This window comes from Aquarana catesbeiana, linkage group LG02 (genome assembly GCF_042186555.1).
Source record: "Aquarana catesbeiana isolate 2022-GZ linkage group LG02, ASM4218655v1, whole genome shotgun sequence".
Taxonomy (NCBI): Eukaryota; Metazoa; Chordata; class Amphibia; order Anura; family Ranidae; genus Aquarana; species Aquarana catesbeiana.
The window spans coordinates 52061354-52083391 of NC_133325.1; the positions used below are offsets into that span (position 1 = coordinate 52061354).

At 43.9% G+C, this 22038-nt stretch overlaps 1 protein-coding gene across 1 annotated transcript in view; it reads right to left on the minus strand.

Moving 5' to 3' along the window:
- Positions 1–244: 244 nt before the first annotated feature.
- Positions 245–22038, minus strand: part of MOGAT2 (monoacylglycerol O-acyltransferase 2) — a 108838-nt gene continuing 87044 nt past the window's right edge. The window contains exon 6 of the mRNA XM_073612881.1: positions 245–929. Within this exon, the coding sequence (XP_073468982.1) occupies positions 775–929 (155 nt within the window). The 3' untranslated portion in view covers positions 245–774. The remainder of the gene's footprint in view (positions 930–22038) is intronic.

The following is a 22038-nucleotide window of genomic DNA, read 5'->3' on the forward strand; positions in this document are numbered from 1 at the left end:
CTAGTGCCAATCTGCTTCCCTCCACCTTCTCCTTTGAACCTAGGACAGGAAGCATGTTAGGACTACAGAATTGCCCCCCCCCCAACTACCAACCAGGTAATTTTCAGCAGGAGGTTGGTAGGGTATACTGAACCAAAGCAAAGAAAAGGTCAATGCTAAGTTCAACGCATGGAATTCCAGGTCAGATTTCTCGTTTCAATGGAGTGTCCCTTTCAATTGATTAGAAATAATAATTGCCACAGCATTTTATTCAAGGACAGAATTTATTTGCATTGGTATTATCTGGTTACAACATATAATCCAGAGAGAAGTGATAGGGAGAGAATACAAAAAACAAAAACAAAAAAAACAAAAACAAAAAACAAAACAAAAAAAACAGGTAATCCCTGCACTATTATACTATCTCAAGAGTGGAGGTTTGGATTATCATAGATGCCAACCGTTAACTGGTTCTTTAACAAATGTTGGGCCATATGACTATTGACAGGCGGCCATAGAGGTAAGGATATTGCTTCTTCTTTTAGTAGGTGTGCTTGGTGTACAGCTTATCCTGTTCTGACATCGTTAATATACATGCTAATTTTCGGCCAATTTCCATCACGGAAATCCCTAAGTAGAAAGCCTGCACTATTAACTATCTCAAGAGTGGAGGTTTGGATTATCATAGATGACTGGTAACTGGTTCTCTTTAACGAAGATTGGGCTATATGACTTTAGGTTCTCTTTATGCCAAGGCTGAGTGTACATGAGAGTCACTTGGGCTTCTTGCAGTCCTTATACGAAGGATAGATGTTTGTCAGCCGGGACGTTAAATTGAGTTTTGTGCTCCTCAAACAATTCGCTCAGCTTCTCCATGTAGAGTTTGTGCAGCTTGTCCACCTCTTCATCCGATGGGGTTGCATTTTCCGTCACTTTGATCGGCTTTCCAACTGTAAGAAAAATGAAATAGCAGTCGTTGGTTTTGCAAATGGAAATGAGAACATCACGTTAGGGGGAGTCCACCAAAAATTGCTGTTCTAGTTTTAAGCTGACCATACACAAATAATTTTATTTAAAAAAATTTTGTTAAAAAAAAATATATTTTAAACATTTTTATTCGATTTTCCATTCGTTACTGGGGTCAAATTGACGGGCACTTTTGAGTAAATTGACAAGAAAATTTGCAGGAGCAAGGTGGAAAAGTTTTCTTGAATGAACAAATTTCTAACAGTTAAAGTGATTCTAAATGGTTGTGCCCCAGACGACGTCATTGTGTGACGAAATGCGCATTGGGAGGAGCTGACGTGCTGACGTCTCGCGGGACGGGTGTCCGTACAAGCCGGCTGGCTGTTTTGTTTTTACTGCTTCGAAACATTGTAAGTGACTTTCTTTTATACAAACAAATTATGTGTAACAGTATTACGCTATGATGATCCTTTCTTGTTCTGGGAACATCTGAATACCACCATATTCCATCCTATCACGATCTGTGACTGGCGAGTTTGGCGGTCCCTATGCTGATCATCTAGAAGGGTTTTGCCTGGAATCTGTCCTTGTGGCCCCTCATTGGATAAAGGCCCTGGCCGGGTATAGGTCGCAAGCGTCTATAGCTTGCCGTCTGGTAAGCGAGCATTTTGTATGGTTTATCACTGGTGGTGTGGTGGAGGACGAAATTCATCATTTTGGACTTTATTGAACACGTTTGTTTGATCCTTGAGCACTACCTACCTACATTAATGGACGTTTTTTATATTTTTTTTCAATTTTTATACTGCTGACTGTAATATCACTGGTGTATGTTCTGCAACCTAAAGTTTATTTAGCGCTGCTACCTATTGCCGATTCTAAATGGTTGACATTTTTCTTTAAAAAAAAAAAAATCATGTTATACTTATCTGCTCTGTGCAGCGGTTTTGCACAGAGCAGCCCCAATCCCCTTCTTTTTAGGTCCCCCACCAGCGCTCCTGGCTCCTTCCCCCTGCCAAGTGTCCCCAAGAGCAAGCCTCTATGGGGGAAATTCGAACAGGCTCACTCTCGAGTTGTGCTCCTTTGAATGGACGTTGTCCACAGTGTGGCTTGGCCCCACCCCCGCTCTCTACTCATTGACTCATTGGCTGTGATTGATAGAAGAGAGAGACCCGAGCCGCTGCTCTCATGCACATCACTGGATCGAGATGGGGCTCAGGTAAATATTAGAAGGGCTGGTGGGGAGGGAGCTACACCCACAGGGTTCTTTACCTTTAATGCAAACAATGCATTCAGGTAAAAAAACCTTCTGCATTTAGAACCACTTTAATGTGGTTTTTCGTTCGTGAAAAGTCCATTTATTTTGAAATCGAATGTTAAAGGCCAACTTTTCTGATGCACTTTTGTCACTGAATGTATGATGAGAATCTTTGTTCAAAATTTCGAACAAATGTTTGTGCAAGCGTTCATTCAAAATTCTGCTAGTGTATGATCAGCTTTAAAGGGGAAGTAAACTAGTGAGAATATATCTCCTAAAAAGGCACCGTTTAGGAGAGATTTACATTACATGCAGCCAGTGACCTCCTTCAGAGTGCATGCGCCAGTGAATGGCCACCCATTCTTTCCGAGCCCTGTGCCATAAACGTCCGCTCCCGCGCACTTGCGTAGTAGTGACGTCATCGCAGCTCCGGCCAGGAAGCAAGACAGGTGAAGATGGAACGGCTGCAACGCTGACATTGTGGCGCTGGAACAGCTTCGTTCTAAGGTAAGTTTCACGTAATGTGAGCACATTATGGCTTTACATAATCTCACAAAAGTGAGTGCACCCCTCACATTTTTGTAAAGATTTTATTATATCTTTTCATGTGACATCGCTAAAATGTAAAGTAGTGAGTGTACAGCTTGTATAACAGTGTAAATTTGCTGTCCCCTCAAAATAACTCAACACACAGCCATTAATGTCTAAACCGCTGGCAACAAAAGTGAGTACACCCCTAAGTGAAAATGTCCAAATTGGGCCCAATTAGACATTTTCCCTCCCATGTGACTCATTAGTGTTACAAGGTCTCAGGTGTGAATGGGAAGCAGGTGTGTTAAATTTGGTGTTATCGCTCTCACTCACTTATAGGCTATAAGAAAATTGCCAAGACCCTGAAAGACCCTGAAACTGAGCTGCAGCAAGGTGGACAAGACCAAACAGCGGTTTAACAGGCCAGGTTCCACTCAGAACAGGCCTCGCCATGGTCAGTGCTCAGTGTCATATTCAGAGGTTGTCTTTGAGAAATAGAGGTATGAGTGCTGCCAGCATTGCTGCAGAGGTGCAAGGGGTGAGGGGTCAGCCTGTAGGTACTCAGACCTTACGCGGCACACTGCATCAAATTGGCCTGCATGGCTGTCGTCCCAAAAGGAAGCCTCTTCTAAAGATGATGAACAAGGAAGTCTGCAAACAGTTTGCTGAAGATAAGCAGACTAAGGACATGGCGAACCATGTCCTGTGGTCTGATGAGACCAAGATAAACTTATTTGGTTCAGATGGTGTGAGGCATGTGTGGCGGCAACCAGGTGAGGAGTACAAAGACAAGTGTGTCTTGCCTACAGTCAAACATGGTGGGTCATGGTCTGGGACTGCATGAGTGCTGCTGGCACTGGGGAGCTACAGTTCATTGAGGGAACCATGAATGCCAACATGTACTGTGACATACTGAAGCAGAGCATGATCCCCTCCCTTCGGAGACTGGGCCGCAGGGCAGTATTCCAACATGATAACGACCCCAAACACACCTCTAAGACGACCACTGCCTTGCTAAAGAAGCTGAGGGTAAAGGTGATGGACTGGCCAAGCATGTCTCCAGACGTAATCCCTATTGAGCATCTGTGGGGCATCATCCAACGGAACGTGGAGGAGTTCAAGGTCTCTAACATCCACCAGCTCTGTGATGTCGTCATGGAGGAGTGGAAGAGGACTCCAGGGACAACTGGTGAACTCCATGCCCAAGAGTAAGGCAGTGCTGGAAAATAATGGTGGCCACACAAAATATTGATACTTTGGGCCCAATTTGGACATTTTCACTTAGGTGTGTACTCACTTTTGTTGCCAGCGGTTTAGACATTAATGGCTGTGTGTTGAGTAAGTTTGAGGGGACAGCAAATGTACACTGTTATACAAGCTGTACACTCACTACTTTACATTGTAGCAAAGTGTCATTTATTCAGTGTTGTTACATGAAAAGATATAATAAAATATTTACAAAAATGTGAGGGGTGTACTCACTTTTGTGAGATACTGTGTGTATATATATATATATATATATATATATATATATATATATATATATATATATATATATATATTAACCTGGGGGATAGGTAGCATGTATAAAGCTCCCTGGGATGAGCAGTCTTTCAGGCACAGATACCAAATCCAGTGAGGTAGTGACAAACAGTGCAGTGTTTATTTGTGATATATACAAGTCTATATACAGGTGCTGTACAGGGTTCTAGAAAAACAAATAGGAACAAAAATAGCCAAACAAAAGCCTACCCCTTCGGGATGGGCGAACAGTTCGGCCCGAGCATGAGCTTGGGCCAAACTTTCGCCGTTCGGATGTTCGATGAACAGTCGAACAAGCGGATCGGTCAACCGTTTGTTCGCCCCCCCGAACCAACCACAATGCATTGCGGCGCTGAACAGTGCATTACAAGCCCCAATTGGCTGAAGCGCTATAAGCTTATGCCAATCAGGGCACAGAGCACTGTCAGAGTCATGATTGGACACTGTCATCGTGACTTTATCCAATCATGGCTCATTCCCACCTCATAGTATAAAAGTATTCTTTCAATGGCAGCCATTTTCAGTGTGATTTCGGCGTGGAGAGAGATAGAACAGGGCTCTGTTCAGTGCTGTTAGTTAGTTAGTGTGCTATACTGTGCTATTTTGCTTCAATTGTCGCTGTAGAAAATTGGATCATGCTTTGCTGGGGCCTTTTGCCTTCCTCTGGATCAACTGTGGGTATAGGATTGTGTATATGGGATTGTATGATATTTATTTATTTATTTTTATGGTTGAACTGGATGGACATGTGTCTTTTTTTGACCTATGTAACTATGCTGGAGGAAGTGAAGGAGTGTATATAGACTGTATATAGGAAACTTGTCCCTAAAGTTTCTCTAAAGTCAAGTGGGCATCCCATAATACCCATACTCCCCATTCAAGTTTTATCCCCTCAATAAAAATACAAAAACAAGCACTGGACTGTTTCTAGACTCTGGGAGCCTGTGAAAATGTGCTGTGCCTAGCTGTGCAGGGTGGGGGATCCCATTCCACTTGCAGCTCATACATGGGGTCCGCTACAAATATATATATATTTTTTTAAAACTGTCATTTTCAGTTTCGGCCAAGTGCATCCTGAATTTTTGGTACCAAAATCTCCATTCAGTGCACCTCTAAAACCAGAACGATACTCCCCTTCTCTCCAGTGTTGTGGTGTCCCGGAGCCCCCTTTCCGGCTGCTGACATCTTCAGTCGGTCTGCTTCCTAGTACCGATCTCCAGGCTCCAGCTATTTACATTGGCCAGGCCAAGGGGATGTCACTCCCATGCATGAGCGGGAGTTCATTCATCTTCGGCATTGCCGAAGCTGTACACTGAGCAACGCATGCGCAGCTCGGTCTACAGGGGCCGACAAGAAGGTAAGCAACTTTAATGCAGAAGAGACTTAGATTGTCTTTTCCGCATTAAAAATCCTGCCTGTTCATTATTTTCCCCTCCTTTAACAATGGTTCTGACTGACCCCTGCTCTAGTTGTGGCCGGAGTTGTGCTTTAATAGCTGACAATAACCCCTCCCTGGTTCACAATATGGAAAAGTGACCCGGTGAGGCAAGCCTTGGATCATTCACCCCAGTGCTGACTTTACAAAACACGGCCTGAGAGTGGACATTAGTGCAATTAACTTCTTCTAATAATACTGAACCTGACAGCAGCCGGCATGTAACAGTATCTAGCGGAACATTGAGTACAATGCACTGTTTGCTCGTCACATTAGTGCCGAGCACAAGAAGAATTATTTATCCATCTCTCCGATGTGCTGTCACCATATCAAGCTTGTCAGCAAGATCCAGAGTGTCCCTTCTAATAGAAGCCTCATCCTTCTCCTCTCTGGGAAGAAGCTCCAGATAAATACAATGAACACTTTGTACTAGATGGGAATTATTTCACTTGTGTCTCTATCTGAAGTTTAAAGTGGAACTAAACTCTCCCACAGTGGTGGCTGGTGCTCAAAATTTTTGGAGGGGTGCAAACAAACTGAAAAATTCTGAAAAAAAACCCCATCACTTGCAGCCTCACTGTGCCATCAAACGCAGCCACTGTGCCCATCAAACGCAGCCACTGTGCCATCAAATGCAGCCACTGTGCCCCATAAAATGCAGCCACTGTGCCCATCAAACGCAGCCACTTTGCCATCAAACGCAGCCACTGTGCCCATCAAACGCAGCCACTTTGCCATCAAACGCAGCCACTGTTCCCATCAATTGCCGCCACTGTGTCCCATAAAATGCAGCCACTGTGCCCCATAAAATGCAGCCACTGTGCCCATCAATTGCCGCCACTGTGCCCATCAATTGCTCCCACTGTGCCCATCAATTGCTTCCACTGTACCCCATCAAACACAGCCATTGTTCCATATCAAATGCTGCCAGTGTGCCCCCCGCCGGCCCGCCGTCTGCACCTGTCTCCGTGGGACAGCTCCTCGATGTCTTTTCCCATCCTCTCCACCCGTCCTCTGCTATGATTGGACGCCTGGCGTCCAATCACAGCGCCTGTCGTTTCAACCAGTCAGGTGACGGGTAACAGATCCAAGCACCTGATTGGTGTAGAGGCAGTTTAGTGTTAGGAAAGCGAATATTCATTCACTTGTCTAACAGAGCTGAGTGACCTGCGAGTGCCCAGCATGGCGCTCGCAGGTCACCTTTTTTGATGCCTATTAGAGCCTCAGGCTCTAAACAGGTGCTTCAAAACTACCCCCCGCCGCTGTAATTCAGGCGCCCTGTGCCCGAAAAGGGGCCGGGCGCCTGAATAAGGGGTGGCAGCGGCGGCCATAGATAGATTCATGCTCTCCAAATAAACATGAACTATGTTTAATCCTTATGCTGCTAGCACTATTAGATAGGAGGCACACACATTATTTACTTGTCTTAATTTTTTTTCTATTTCTTTATTTGCTTCCTGGTTTCTGGCCTAGGCCAATGGCCATGCATCCCAAAAGACTTCATAGGCATTTTTTTTTTTCATCTGGAAAAGTGGATTAGGGGCTTTCTCAGCTAAGCACACTCTCCTGCCTGCATGCCTGGGCTAAGGGCAGACGGAGTGCATGAAGTAAATGCTACATGGATCATCTGCCCTTACTCGAGATGGCTGTGACTAGAAATGCTAGAGGGCTGTTTTTCAAAGTGTTTTCTCAACAAAAGAAAAGGATCCTTGAGAAAGTCACGTGGTCAGTGACGTAAGGCGTGGGAGGAGCCAGTGTATGATCACTGCTGTTTTGACACATCAGTTTGACAGCAGTGTCTCTCTGTATGAGCCATGTTCACAGCGGCTGACTGCTAACCTATATGCCTTGGTTTATCGGATGTCTGTGAGTGTATCTCTGTCATGCTATACCTGCTCGGTTCTTATTGTTCTAAACTCATTGCGCAATTATATGTTTTTCTGTTTCTTTGCATAAATTCATCACATGTTGAGACTACTTATTGAATCAAAGCCTAACACATCACTGTTTCTTCGTTTGGGGAAAGAACTTATGATTCTTGCTGAGTGAAGTTGTCAACAGGATTACTAATCATTATAGCAGTTAACCCCTCAACTTGATGATGGATAGACTGCTGGGCTAATTATATAATTAGCTTTTTTTCTATTGTTTTCTCATTACTCTCCAAAGTATACCGTGTATTTGAAGTCTATAGTAGTACCTGCACATAGCAATATTGTCTTTATTTATATTTTTGTTGAATTCTTGCTATTAACACCACACAATATTGGTTTTCATTTTAATGGCAAGTCTATTTGTCAGCACCCTTTTAGTAAGTTTATTAGAAAGGATTTGAATGCACCTTATGCACTTTAATTGATCACATTGTTTATTCGCACGTATTTTGCATTTTTATAGAGTGAGTTGTACACAGATTGATATTAATTAGAGCGCATCCATATTTTATTTCAAATTATTTGATCACCTCTGCGTTTTTGTTTTTTTTGCGCTATAAACAAAAAAAGACTGACAATTTAAAAAAAAAAAAAAAAAACAATTTTTTTTTGCTATAATAAATATCCAAAAAAAATGTTAAAAAATGAAAGTTTAGGCCGATATGTATTCTACATATTTTTGGTAAAAAAAAAAAAATCGCAATAAGCGTATATTGATTGGTTTGCACAAATGTTATAGCGTCTACAAAATAGGGGATAGATTTATGGCATTTCTATTATTCATTTTTTGTTTTTTACTAGTAATGGTGGTAATCAGCGATTTTTAGCAGGAATATGGCAGACAGATCACACACTTATGACACTTTTTTGGGACCAGTGACATTTATACAGCGATCAGTGCTAAAAATAGCCACTGATTACTTTATAAATGTCACTGGCAGGGAAGGGGTTAACACTAGGGGGCGATCAAGGGGTTAAGTGTAGTGACTGGAGGAAGAGACAGTTCACTAGGAATAGCAGATCTGTCTATCCTCCCCTGACAGAACGGGGATCTGTCCGTTTACATAGACAGATCCCTGTTCTGTCTCTCTCAGCAGCAATCTCGGGTGGCCAGCGGGCATCGCGGCCGTCGGCCATGCGCATCGGCTCCGGCGTCACACGCGCGCGCCCCCTAGTGGTCTTAAAGCGGCTGACGTACAATGACAGCGATTCGCCCAGAAGAGCCAACCTGCCGCAGCACAACTGCGGCGGCTGGTCTTTAAGTGGTTAAAGCAGGATATAGAGCACAGTGCTTGTGCGGTGTCATTTGTCCCTCTCTATGCTGTAAAATACCTGTTCCTGATCCTGCCTGTTCTTGTGTCCCCCTTAGTGTGCTGACCACGGTAATCATGGCTGCTGATCCACAATACCGTGGTCAGTTTATGTGCCTCTGTCATCAAGCAGTCTCTCCTCTCTCCCCCCTCTCCTCCTCCCTCCCTGCCTGCCAGCTAGGGAGTCTATGTGTCAGCCATCTCCTCCCCTACCGCTGCTGTGGCTGTAAAATCACAAATCCCAAATCCTGGAAGCTCCTCTGTTACAGAAAGATATACTGTGCAGTATCTGTGTTTTGAAAATTATGCAGCAAAATATCTTATTTAAGAGCACCTCTGTCCGCTCATGTGACCTCCCACCACTCTCCTCCCCTCCTCCCTGGTGATGTCAATGGGGAATCAACCACTTTCAATACTATAAAAACTCTATAAGAAATGTAGTGCATGAAAAATGTTAATAAGATGTGCTCCCAAAGACCACAAACCTATCAGCCAGGTGTGGTAAATGGAACAAATAATGCTAAAAGTCCATGTGTCATAAAAATTAAGTGAAGGCCAGAGTAAAAAAGGTATCTTATTATTATTATTGCTAAAAAAAACAATACATATATAAAAAAAGTGATCACAATAGAGGTCAAGGGCAGCAAATGAAATAGTGTGGAAGTCCGACGCGTTTCGACCCATAGGTCTTCTACTGCCCCAGTAGAAGACCTATGGGTCGAAACGCGTCGGACTTCCACACTCATTTGTTGCCCTTGACCTCTATTGTGTTCACTTTTTTTATATATGCATTGTTTTTTTAGCAATAAAAGATACCTTTTTTATCTGCACCATGGGGAGGCTTTATTTTTCTCTTTACATAAAGAAGTGAATGCCCAACCTCCACCATACGCAGCACATCCCAGCTGGCATTATCCAGCCTAGATCCACCGTGAACATCCATCCGATGACCATGCCAGTTCCTGTGAATCGCTTACCTGTGAGGTTCGACGGTCCAGATATCACTCCACATGCCCTGGGTGGCACCATGCCTTCATGACTCCATGTCCTTGACAGGGGAGTCCACTGGATCAGGTAAGAGTTTACGCCTACCATTTTCTGTTTTGATGCCGTTGTGAGTTAAGGAGGCGTCCATGTACTGATCTACCAAGTCTCCTTCCTACATTCGGAACATCCTTCATTACCAGTGACTTTCTTTATGTGCACATTTAGAGACTCTGGCCTTCACTTAATTTTTATGACACATGGACTTTTAGCATTATTTGTTCCATTTACCACAACCGGCTGATAGGTTTGTGGTCTTTGGGAGCACATCTTATTAACATTTTTCATGCGCTACATTTTTTATAGAGTTTTTACTGTTTGTTTGTCACACTGTATGTAGCTGCTTTCCTTTGTCACCAGCTAGCGCAGTGTCTTTTTTGATATTTTCACTTTCAATACTAAGAATGTATTAAATCGTAGACATGTGCACTGCCGAAAAATTTGTTCGCTTTCATTTCATTTGTTTATTTTTTTTTTTTCGGGTCATTCGTTATGATCGAAATTCATTATTTCAAATAGATTCATAACTTCGGAAAAATTTGAATTTGTTATGTTCTATATGTTTAGATGCGGTATTCGTTATTTCGATACTTTGGAAAAATCAGAAATTCGAAAATCCAAAATAACTAACAAATAATAATAACTATTACTAACTATTAAATTATAGGTATTGGAATTTCCTTTCAAATTTGGCTGTTAGTGGACGTAACGAATACGAATTTATCTTAAGTTACAAATTATCAGAAATAACTAACGCCGCATCGAATGGAATGTAACAAATTAATAATAATAAATAATAATAATTTGCTTGCCAGATAAAAGCAAGCAAAGGGCTGCTTTCGGCCCTGGGCTGCAGTTTGGATGCCACTGCCCTATTTGATGGAAAAACAAAGTTAAGCAAAAAATGTTTTTTTTTTTTTTTTTTTTGAAATTGTAGAAAATTAAAGTTACACCAAGTACATAAATATCCCCCCCCCCCCAAAAAAAAAATTGAGCCCCTCCTCACCCCGCATATAAGCAAATACAAACGCATGCGGCAGGGCACTTATGCCGGAAAATGTCAACTGCGCTACACGTTACATACAAGAGCGATTATACCACCAGACCTCCACCATAACGCTAAACTGATGATCTATAGGTGGCTTTTAAAGTGTCACCTATGGAAAATATAGGGTACTGACATGTTTAAGGTTTGACATGTTGGGTATCTATTTACTGAATGCAACCTCGGCTTTTATATTTTACCCAAAAATCGGGTTATATATTTACACACACAGTTCCGGGTTCTCCATGTGCCCCGAGTGATCGCGGGAGCCCGGCGGTGATTGAGACCGCCGGGCACTCGCATCGGCTAGGGGATGCCCCCTAGTGGCCGTCTATGGTACCAACGTACCATGCCGGCGATTCGCGCAGCCAAGCCACGTTGGCGCAGTATAACTGCGGCGCCTGGTCGGCATGCGGTTAAGTTAATTGAGATTAGCCAATCGCCTGGCTGCACGACTTGTTGTAAGGTAGACAGAGTCTCCATTTTCAATCTTCCGTGCTTTATAAACTTGTTTAGGTAGGTTAGGTCTATCACAGGACACCATAAACCGTTTTTCTTCAGCACTAGGAAGAGAGGGGAGTACACCCCTTGGAATTCTACGCCCTTCGGGACAGGCACCACGGCTCCCTGTACCGTCAGCGAATCCGCATAGGACAGTAACACCTACTTTTCTTCTGACCGTAGAAATAAACTTGGGGGGGGGGGCTGGTGAAGGACCATGTGTGGCCTGAAGAGACCATCTTGTCCGAGATTGAGGCCACCCAGACGTGCCGGAAGAGAAACAGACGCGCCCCCACCCGATCCGCCTGGGTGGACCCAATCTCAAAACAACTTAGCCGGCTTTAGTCCGCTGGACGCCTGGCTTTTAGCAGGCTTTTGGATGGATGTCTGACCTCTGTTCCAATTCCTTCTGAAATCCCGGCCAGGCCTGTAAGAGCGTGCTTCTCTTGAATACTCGGTACTGCGTCTTCTCCGCTGGGGCCTCTTCTGGCCAAGCAGATGCCTATCCTGGGGCAAGAAGCTGGACTTCCCACCCGTGGCCCGGGCTATGGCAGCCTATTGCCAAACAAAGAGGGCCCTTCAAAGGGGATCCTACACCTGGCTTGCTTAGATGCTGGATCAGCGAGCCAACGACGTAACCATAAAGCCCGCATAGCCGTGACCGAGAATAGCATAGTCCGGGCCAACAGGCGGATCAGGTCGATAGAAGCTTAGCCCAGGAAGGCCACTGCCAGCTTCAATTCCTGGACTGCCGAGCCCCTGGCCAGTTCTTCTGAAACCCCCTTGAGCACGGAGTCCACATTTTCTATGCAAGCTTCCTTTGCCTTGGACATGGCCGCGAGAGCCAAGGCGGGTTTACAAGCTATACCGGCCAGCCCGTATATCCTCTTGAGGTCTTGATCTATTCTCCTCTCAAGCCCGTCCTTAAAGAACACAGCGTCCTCTAAAGGAAGAGTGACATATTTGGTTAATCGCATCAATGCTGCGTCCACCAGGGGGGCGTTTTCCAGATGCTTTACTTCCTCTGCCTTGAAGGGGTATAATCTGGAGGTTTTGCATGACAAAGAGGTTTTCTTGTCTACTTTGCTCCATTCTTCATCAATGATATCTTTCAATTCTGAAAGGAGCGGGAAACTGGAGCGTTCCTTCCCCAGGTGCTTAACCACTTGAGCCCCGGACCATTATGCTGCCTAAGGACCAGAGGTCTTTTTCCAATTTGGCACTGCGTCGCTTTAACTGCTAATTGTGCGGTCATGCAATGCTGTACCCAAACGAAATTTGCGTCCTTTTCTTCCCACAAATAGAGCTTTCTTTTGATGGTATTTGATCACCTCTGCAGTTTTTATTTTTTGCGCTATAAACGGAAAAAGACCGAAAATTTTGAAAAAAAATGATATTTTCTACTTTTTGTTATAAAAAAAATCCAATAAACTAAATTTTAGTCATACATTTAGGCCAAAATGTATTCGGCCACATGTCTTTGGTAAAAAAAATGTCAATAGCATATATTTATTGGTTTGCGCAAAAGTTATAGCGTCTACAAACTAGGGTACATTTTCTGTAATTTACACAGCTTTTAGTTTATGACTGCCTATGTCATTTCTTGAGGTGCTAAAATGGCAGGGCAGTACAAAACCCCCCCAAATGACCCCATTTTGGAAAGTAGACACCCCAAGGAAATTGCTGAGAGGCATGTTGAACCCATTGAATATTTATTTTTTTTGTCCCAAGTGATTGAATAATGACAAAAAAAAAAAAAAAAATATATTTACAAAAAGTTGTCACTAAATGATATATTGCTCACACAGGCCATGGGCCTATGTGGAATTGCACCCCAAAATACATTCAGCTGCTTCTCCTGAGTATGGGGATACCACATGTGTGGGACTTTTTGGGAGCTTAGCCGCGTACGGGGCCCCGAAAACCAAGCACCGCCTTCAGGATTTCTAAGGGTGTAAATTTTTGATTTCACTCTTCACTGCCTATCACAGTTTCAGAGGCCATGGAATGCCCAGGTGGCACAAAACCCCCCCAAATGACCCCATTTTGGAAAGTAGACACTCCAAGCTATTTGCTGAGAGGCATATTGAGTCCATGGAATATTTTATATTTTGACACAAGTTGCGGGAACGTGACACTTTTTTTTTTTTTTTTTTGCACAAAGTTGTCACTAAATGATATATTGCTCACACAGGGCATGGGCATATGTGGAATTGCACCCCAAAATACATTTAGCTGCTTCTCCTGAGTACGGGGATACCACATGTGTGGGACTTTTTGGGAGCCTAGCCGCGTACGGGGCCCCGAAAACCAAGCACCGCCTTCAGGATTTCTAAGGGTGAAAATTTTTGATTTCACTCTTCACTGCCTATCACAGTTTCGGAGGCCATGGAATGCCCAGGTGGCACAAAACCCCCCCAAATGACCCCATTTTGGAAAGTAGACACCCCAAGCTATTTGCTGAGAGGCATGGTGAGTATTTTGCAGCTCTCATTTGTTTTTGAAGATAAAGAAAGACAAGAAAAAACTTTTTTTTTTTCTTTTTTCAATTTTCAAAACTTTGTGACAAAAAGTAAGGTCTGCAAAATACTCACTATACCTCTCAGCAAATAGCTTGGGGTGTCTACTTTCCAAAATGGGGTCATTTGGGGGGGTTTTGTGCCACCTGGGCTTTCCATGGCCTCCGAAACTGTGATAGGCAGTGAAGAGTGAAATAAAAAATTCACGCCCTTAGAAAGCCTGAAGGCGGTGATTGGTTTTCGGGATCCCGTACGCGGCTAGGCTCCCAAAAAGTCTCACACATGTGGTATCCCCGTACTCAGGAGAAGCAGCAGAATGTATTTTGGGGTGTAATTTCACATATTCCCTTGGCATGTTTGAGCAATATATCATTTAGTGACAACTTTGTGCAAAAAAAAAAAAAAAATTTGTCTCTTTCCCGCAACTTGTGTCGCAATATAAAATATTCCATGGACTCGACATGCCTCTCAGCAAATAGCTTGGAGTGTCTACTTTCCAAAATGGGGTCATTTGGGGGGGTTTTGAACTGTCCTGGCATTTTATGCACAACATTTAGAAGCTTATGTCACACATCACCCACTCTTCTAACCACTTGAAGACAAAGCCCTTTCTGACACTCATTGTTTACATGAAAAAGTTATTTTTTTTTGCAAAAAAAATTACTTTGAACTCCCAAACATTATATATTTTTTTAAAGCAAATGCCCTACAGATTAAAATGGTGGGTGTTTCATTTTTTTTTTTTTCACACAGTATTTGCGCAGCGATTTTTCAAACGCATTTTTTGGGGAAAAAACACACTTTTTTAAATTTTAATGCACTAAAACACACTATATTGCCCAAATGTTTGATGAAATAAAAAAGATGATCTTAGGCCGAGTACATGGATACCAAACATGACATGCTTTAAAATTGCGCACAAACGTGCAGTGGCAACAAAATAAATACATTTTTAAAAGCCTTTAAAAGCCTTTACAGGTTACCACTTTAGATTTACAGAGGAGGTCTACTGCAAAAATTATTGCCCTCGATCTGACCTTCGCGGCGATACCTCACATGCATGGTGCAATTGCTGTTTACGTTTGACGACAGACCGCCGCTTGTGTTCGCCTTAGCGCGAGAGCAGGGGGCGACAGGGGTGCTTTTTTTTTTTTTTTTTCTCTTTATTATTTTTTTGCTTTTTTATCTTATTTTTAAACTGTTCCTTTCATTTTTTTTTTTTTTAATCATTTTTATTGTTATCTCGGGGAATGTAAATATCCCCTATGATAGCAATAGGTAGTGACAGGTACTCTTTTTTGAAAAAATTGGGGTCTATTAGACCCTAGATCTCTCCAAGGCCCTCAAAGCATCTGATGACACCAAGATCGGTGTGATAAAATGCTTCCCCAATTTCCCAATGGCGCTATTTACATCCGGCGAAATCTAAGTCATAAAATGCTCGTAGCTTCCGGTTTCTTAGGCCATAGAGATGTTTGGAGCCACTCTGGTCTCTGATCAGCTCTATGGTCAGCTGGCTGAATCACCGGCTGCATTCTCAGGTTCCCTGTTGAGACAGGAGAGCCAGAGAAAAACACGGAAGACGGTGGGGGGGGGGGGGCATTCCCTCCCACGGCTTGTAAAAGCAGTCTAGAGGCTAATTAGCCACTAGGATTGCTTTTACATGAAAGCCGACCGCTGGCTGAAAAGAATGATACCAAGATGATACCTAAACCTGCAGGCATAATTCTGGTATAACCATTCAAAGTCGTGAATGGCGTACCTGAAGACAAAAAAATGGTTAACAATAAAGCACAGTAAACGGTAAAGTATAAAAAATTGCATACCTGAAAAGCAAACATGATAAAACATAATAACAATAAAACATTGCAGAATAGAATACAGTAAAAAAGAGCAGAACATGAGAGAGAGAATAGAGAGAGAGAGAACAATAAAACAACTATTTTTTTTTATTTTATATATATTTTTTTTTTTTTACACTTTTTTTGTAACTAACTTTTATAACGGTAACCGGTTCCAGGTTCGGGTCTCTCAAAATGCGATGGCATCTTGGGAGACCCTGTGAAAGTGTGCCTAGTCTGTGCAATGCTGTACCCTACGCTAATACTCAACTAGTGAATGGTAGCGTTCAAAACATTCACCAATGCAAAGACCAGGATTGTCAGGACAGGAGGGACAATAATAGCGGGTGTCACGCCTATATCCGCGCTTGCTGCAGACACGACATCTTTTTTGGGGGGTTCGCTGGGTAGGGGTACTCGGGAGGACATAAAGAAAATGCCTCTCATGCAGCCGACTGCATTTGGTTGGGGATGTGAATGGGGGAAGTACGGGCGCTGCAGAAGCGGTGGGTTCCCAATTAGGATTGGCGAATGCAGCAGGAAGGGCATTATGGGCACGACGGGCCTGTGTTTGTCTTCTTGGTGGCAGCGGGACACTACTTGTGCTTGCCACCTCACCAGCTTGAACTGCACTTATGGGACTCGCCACGTCACCAAGTGTTACTGCAGTGCTGGTTTGACTACAACCGGGGTGTACTAGGCCGCTGGCGCTTGCCAGTTCAATAAAAAGCTACCAAAAAACTGTTAGCGACCGCAGGGATCAGGCCTGACTCTGCGAACGCTGCAGTTATGCGTTTAGTGTTTTGTAAGTGACAGTGATCGATCGATACTGCACTTGGGTGGGCTGGGCCGGGCGGAGGGGCAAAATGCAGGTGCTAGCAGGTATCTGGGCTGATCCCACTAACACTGCGTTTTTGGGAACCCTAAACTGCTGGGGACGCCAGTATAGATCTGATCGGATCAGATATTGATCCGTTCAGATACTATACCACTAAGGGAGGTGTACGGTGCGTGCGTGGGTGTTAGCGGTACTGGCGCTAATCTGACGCTGCTTGGGGCTGGTGCTTGCCAGTTCACCAAAATACTACCAAAAAAACTGTTAGCGATCGCAGGGATCAGGCCTGACTCTGCGAACGCTGCAGTTATGCATTTAGTGTTTTGTAAGTGTCAGTGATCGATCGATACTGCACTTGGGTGGGCTGGGCTGGGCCGGGCGGAGGGGCAAAACGCAGGTGCTAGCAGGTATCTGGGCTGATCCCGCTAACACTGCGTTTTTGGGAACCCTAAACTGCTGGGGACGCTAGTATAGATCTGATCGGATCAGATATTGATCCGATCAGATACTATACCACTAAGGGAGCTGTACGGTGCGTGCGTGGGTGTTAGCGCTACTGGCGCTAACCTGACGCTGCCTGGGGCTGGTGCTTGCCAGTTCACCAAAATGCTGCCAAAAAAACTGTTAGCGATTGCAGGGATCAGGCCTGACTCTGCGAACGCTGCAGTTATGCGTTTAGTGTTTTGTAAGTGACAGTGATCGATCGATACTGCACTTGGGCTGGGCCGGGTGGAGGGGCAAAATGCAGGTGCTAGCAGGTATCTGGGCTGATCCCGCTAACGCTGCATTATTGGGAACCCTAAACTGCTGGGGACGCTAGTATAGATCTGATCGGATCAGATATTGATCCGATCAGATACTATACCACTAAGGGAGGCGTATGCTGCGTGCGTGGGTGTTAGCGGTACTGGCGCTAATCTGACGCTGCCTGGGGTGACGCATATCACCGCCGGGCGATCGGGGGGCTAAACCTTTATTCGGTAATAAACGGCGGGTGCCCTGACACTATAAAAAATAAACAAACTAACCAGCGTCACCCGTAACGGTTATACGGTGATCAGTGGTGAAAGGGTTAACTAGGGGGCCATCAAGGGGTTAAAACATTTATTCGGTAGTATATGGGGGTCCCTGTCGCTATAAAACGCTGACGGCGAACCTAAATATTTACGTCCCTAACTAGCGTCACCAGCGACACTAATACAGCGATCAGAAAAATGATCGCTTAGCGACACTGGTGACAGGGGGTGATCAAGGGGTTAAAACTTTATTAGGGGGGGTTAGGGGGGTACCCTAGACCTAAAGGGGGGTAATACTAACTGTCCCAACACTGTAACTGTCACAAACTGACACCAATGCAGTAATCAGAAAAAAAAAAAAAACTGCTGGTGTCAGTTTGTGACAGGGGGGGGGGGGGGGGGTGATTGGGGGGGGGATCGGGGGGCGATCGGGGGGGGGGATCGGGGTGTTTTGTGTGCCTGGCATGTTCTACTGTGTTGTGTAGTGTTGTGCACTCACATACCTGTCTTCTCTCCTCGGACCGGAACGGAAATTACCGAGCCGAGGAGAGATGACATCATTTCCTTTGCTGCTGTTTAGCATACAGCAGCAAAGGAATGATGTGATTGGCCGGCGGCGATCGCAAGGGGGGGGCCACGAACGGATGGCCTCCCCCTCATCTCCGATCGCCGTGGGACAAAAGACGACCGCGGAAGGCAAATCACGTATATGTACGTGATTTTGCCTGTCCGTGCCACCTTGCCGACGTAAATCGGCGTGAGGCGGTCGTCAAGTGGTTAAAGAACTTCCTTTGCTTAGCTGGGGGAGTGGAAGGATCTTCCCACTTAAGGGCCTCTTTGACCGCTTTAATTAGTGGTGAAACAGGGGGAAGTCACTAGCTGAAGACACGGGAGATATGTCATAAGGCTGGGATAGGCCTGGATCCTCCTGGGCCTTGTCAGCCAGGGAGCCTGATAAAGCGGTGGACTGGCTCCACGTGCGGGTTGTATCCCACTTCTTCAGGGATTGCTGCACCACACGCTTAACTAGCGACTCCATATGTCGGGTTTTGGTCTCTTTTTCCCTGACCGCCTGGGCATAGCATGATTCGCACAAGGACTTGCCCTACAGGACTCGTGTCCCACATCCCCAGCAGGCTCTGCAATCAGAGTGGCTGTCATGGCATGGGTGCGGTGTCTGGAGGAGGAATGGGAACATCTCCTCTGTTGATGGGTCCTAGACAGAGGGTCACGTCTGGACCTGGATGAGGAAGGCTGACATTGCGGCCTGGCAAGGACCCTGTCGTCTCGTACAGTGAACTGGCGGTCCGGTCTGGAAGGGCTAAATAAAGAGAAGGGTAGAAAAAAGGCATGATATTGGGGCATGCATCCATCCAACAGCAGACCTGGCCCACCTCGTCACACCCCCACATACCTAGAGCGTGAGGGCTGGCTGCATGGAGGCGGTGACCTGTCCATGGCACCCTGGAGGACTAATAGGCGACAATCCTGCAGTGTGTAGGAACACTACATGTCCTAGAAGAAAGGAATGTACTTCCCCTTTAAGAGTCATCTTTCTCCCCTCATACTTCTGCACCATGGTCCCAGGCTAATGCTTACCTTTATCCTGGGTGATTGGTACCTGGGGAAACTGCTGCAGTCTGCCCACAGATAATCCCAATGTGACAGGGGCTAGCAGGGATTTAGATTCCCCGCCGTAGTGACGTCACCGCGGCGACCCGCCGCAATGCGGCAGCGTGGCTGGTGTGTCCCCCGCCAAGCTGCACATGCACCAACCAGGCCTCGGGTTTCACCTGACGTTTTGCGCATGCGCAGAAGCTCGCCCTGGCTACGACCCGGTAGAGGGAGATGCGTTGTTCAAGCACCATGAGGGTACCAGAAGCAGGATAACGGAGTGAGGGGGAGACAAATAACAAAGACAAAATTCTCTGCCATGGAGAAAGGAATTCTTGGGCGCTTCCAGACCTTGCCAGCCGATCCCTTGAAGACGTCTCATACCTGGGCATACGCAGGCTGTCCCCACCACTGGACATATATGCCTGAAGCCACACACCCACCCATGGCTAGGCCCTGGGCTATCTTGACATGACTAACATCGTATGTCCGACACCAACCCACTCGGGACTTTAATTGTTCAGTCTTTGGACGTCAGGAAACGTAAGTGCATCGCTGTAGGTCCAATGAGGAGGACAAAAAAGGAATGCAGTCTCTGGCTGTGAGCCCAAATTTATGGGAATGGGGTCCTATAGGTTTGGAGAGGAGGCGGGGTTAACCCACATGTAGACTGCCATGGAGTCTGTCAGGAAGACCTTTTCAGATGTTTTTGGCCAAATGTGTCCCATGGCCACAGGAAATAGGAGGAAATGTTTTCAAAGTGAGGGAAATCCATTGCTAGACAATTATCAGCAAAACAAGCGTACTCATTGACCGATTTCTCCTTCATTATTCTAGATAAATAAATAAAAAAATATGTGCAAGTGTAGATGGGGTGCAGAGTAGTTCAGCGACAATAATTCATATAGTCAGGTGCAATAATAAACTTGTATTGAAGCAATGCAGCAACAGTTTACAACAATCACGGTGAGAAGACTACCCAACCAGGTACACTGATGGTTACATCAACGTGGACAGAACAAGTTCCAGCCAGAGTGACAGCGTCTATAGAGAGGGGCAAAATGCAGCCTGGCCATCTTGTGCGCAATCGGAAAAATGTCCAGAAGAGAAACAACCCTGCGCTCTCCCTCCTTGTCAGGAACCTTTCTCTACCGCTAATACTGTCCCTATCAGACGGGCTACCTATTCCTGCACTACCCACTTGCATGAAGCATGCCAATTCTGGGATCCAGGGCCTTAAATATGCTCTGCCTGACCCAAGATAGCTGCCAGAATCACATGGGGCAACACCATCCAACCGGATTTCTCCCCCCTGTGACCCAGGAAACCATAGAGGAGGTTCCTCCTGATTTCCTCTCCAGCTGCAGAGACACTGCGGTTGAGCACCACCTGCAGTGGAGGAAACTAACTGCACCTGCCTGCACATACAGAATGTAAAAATAAATAAATGTATACAAATGCAAAAACAGATGCAAAAATACATATAAATAAATTCATGTTCACATAATGCAAAAATAGACACATAAATAAATGAATGTAAATGTGTATACAAAATGAAAAAATAGATACAAAAATAGATGTATAAATAAATGAATGTAAATGTGTATACAAAATGAAAAAAAATAGATGTATGTATGTGTATGTATATATATATATATATATATATATATATATATATATATATATATATATATATATATATAAATATATATATATATATACAAAAAATAGATACAAAACAAAAAAAGGGGGAAAAAATGTATACAAAATACAAACAGATGCAAAAATAAATAAAAGTATACATAATGCAAAAATAGATGCAGAATAAATAAATGGCAAATATATGTACCGGTATATGAAATGCAAAAATAAATGTAAATAGATGTATGTAAAAATAGTTACAAAAATAAATAATTGTAAAATCTATGTAAACAAAATGCAAAAATAGATACAAAAATACATACATACGTACATACATACATACATACATACATGTTAAATATCATTATATTTATATATATATATATATATATATATATATATATATATATATATATATATATATATATATATATATAAATATATATATATATATATATATATATATATATATATATATATATATATATATATATATATATATATATATATATATATGTATGTATACAAAATGCAAAAATGGACACAAAAATAACAATAACATGTAAATATATGCATGCATAATGCAAATATAGATGACAGACACGACAGGGGTTCTAAGTTAGCAAGTCCACTTTTAAACAAATTAATACATTTTTTTTTTAATTTTCTTTTTTTTTGCCAGTAATTAAAGTGGTGGTTTGCCAAGCCAGAGGCCACATTACCAGCAGCATCTAGTTTGTTTTGTAGAGCCTGATTAAAGATTGTACACACACAACCTGTGTCCCTTATCTTTGTTTCAGTGCTAAATTGTTAAGTGGGACTTGAACAGTCCATTAACCTCAATACTAATTCAGGTATCTTAGTGCACTATTTCCGTTGTGCTGGCTTATGTGTCCCTGTACCATTGTTCCACGTCACTGATAGAGAACAGGTGTTACCCTCCATTCTATCCACCATGGCGGAGTGACTGTGACTCTTAATTATTTAGATCTGTTCCTAGAATGCAGGACCGTCCATCCATCTGCCA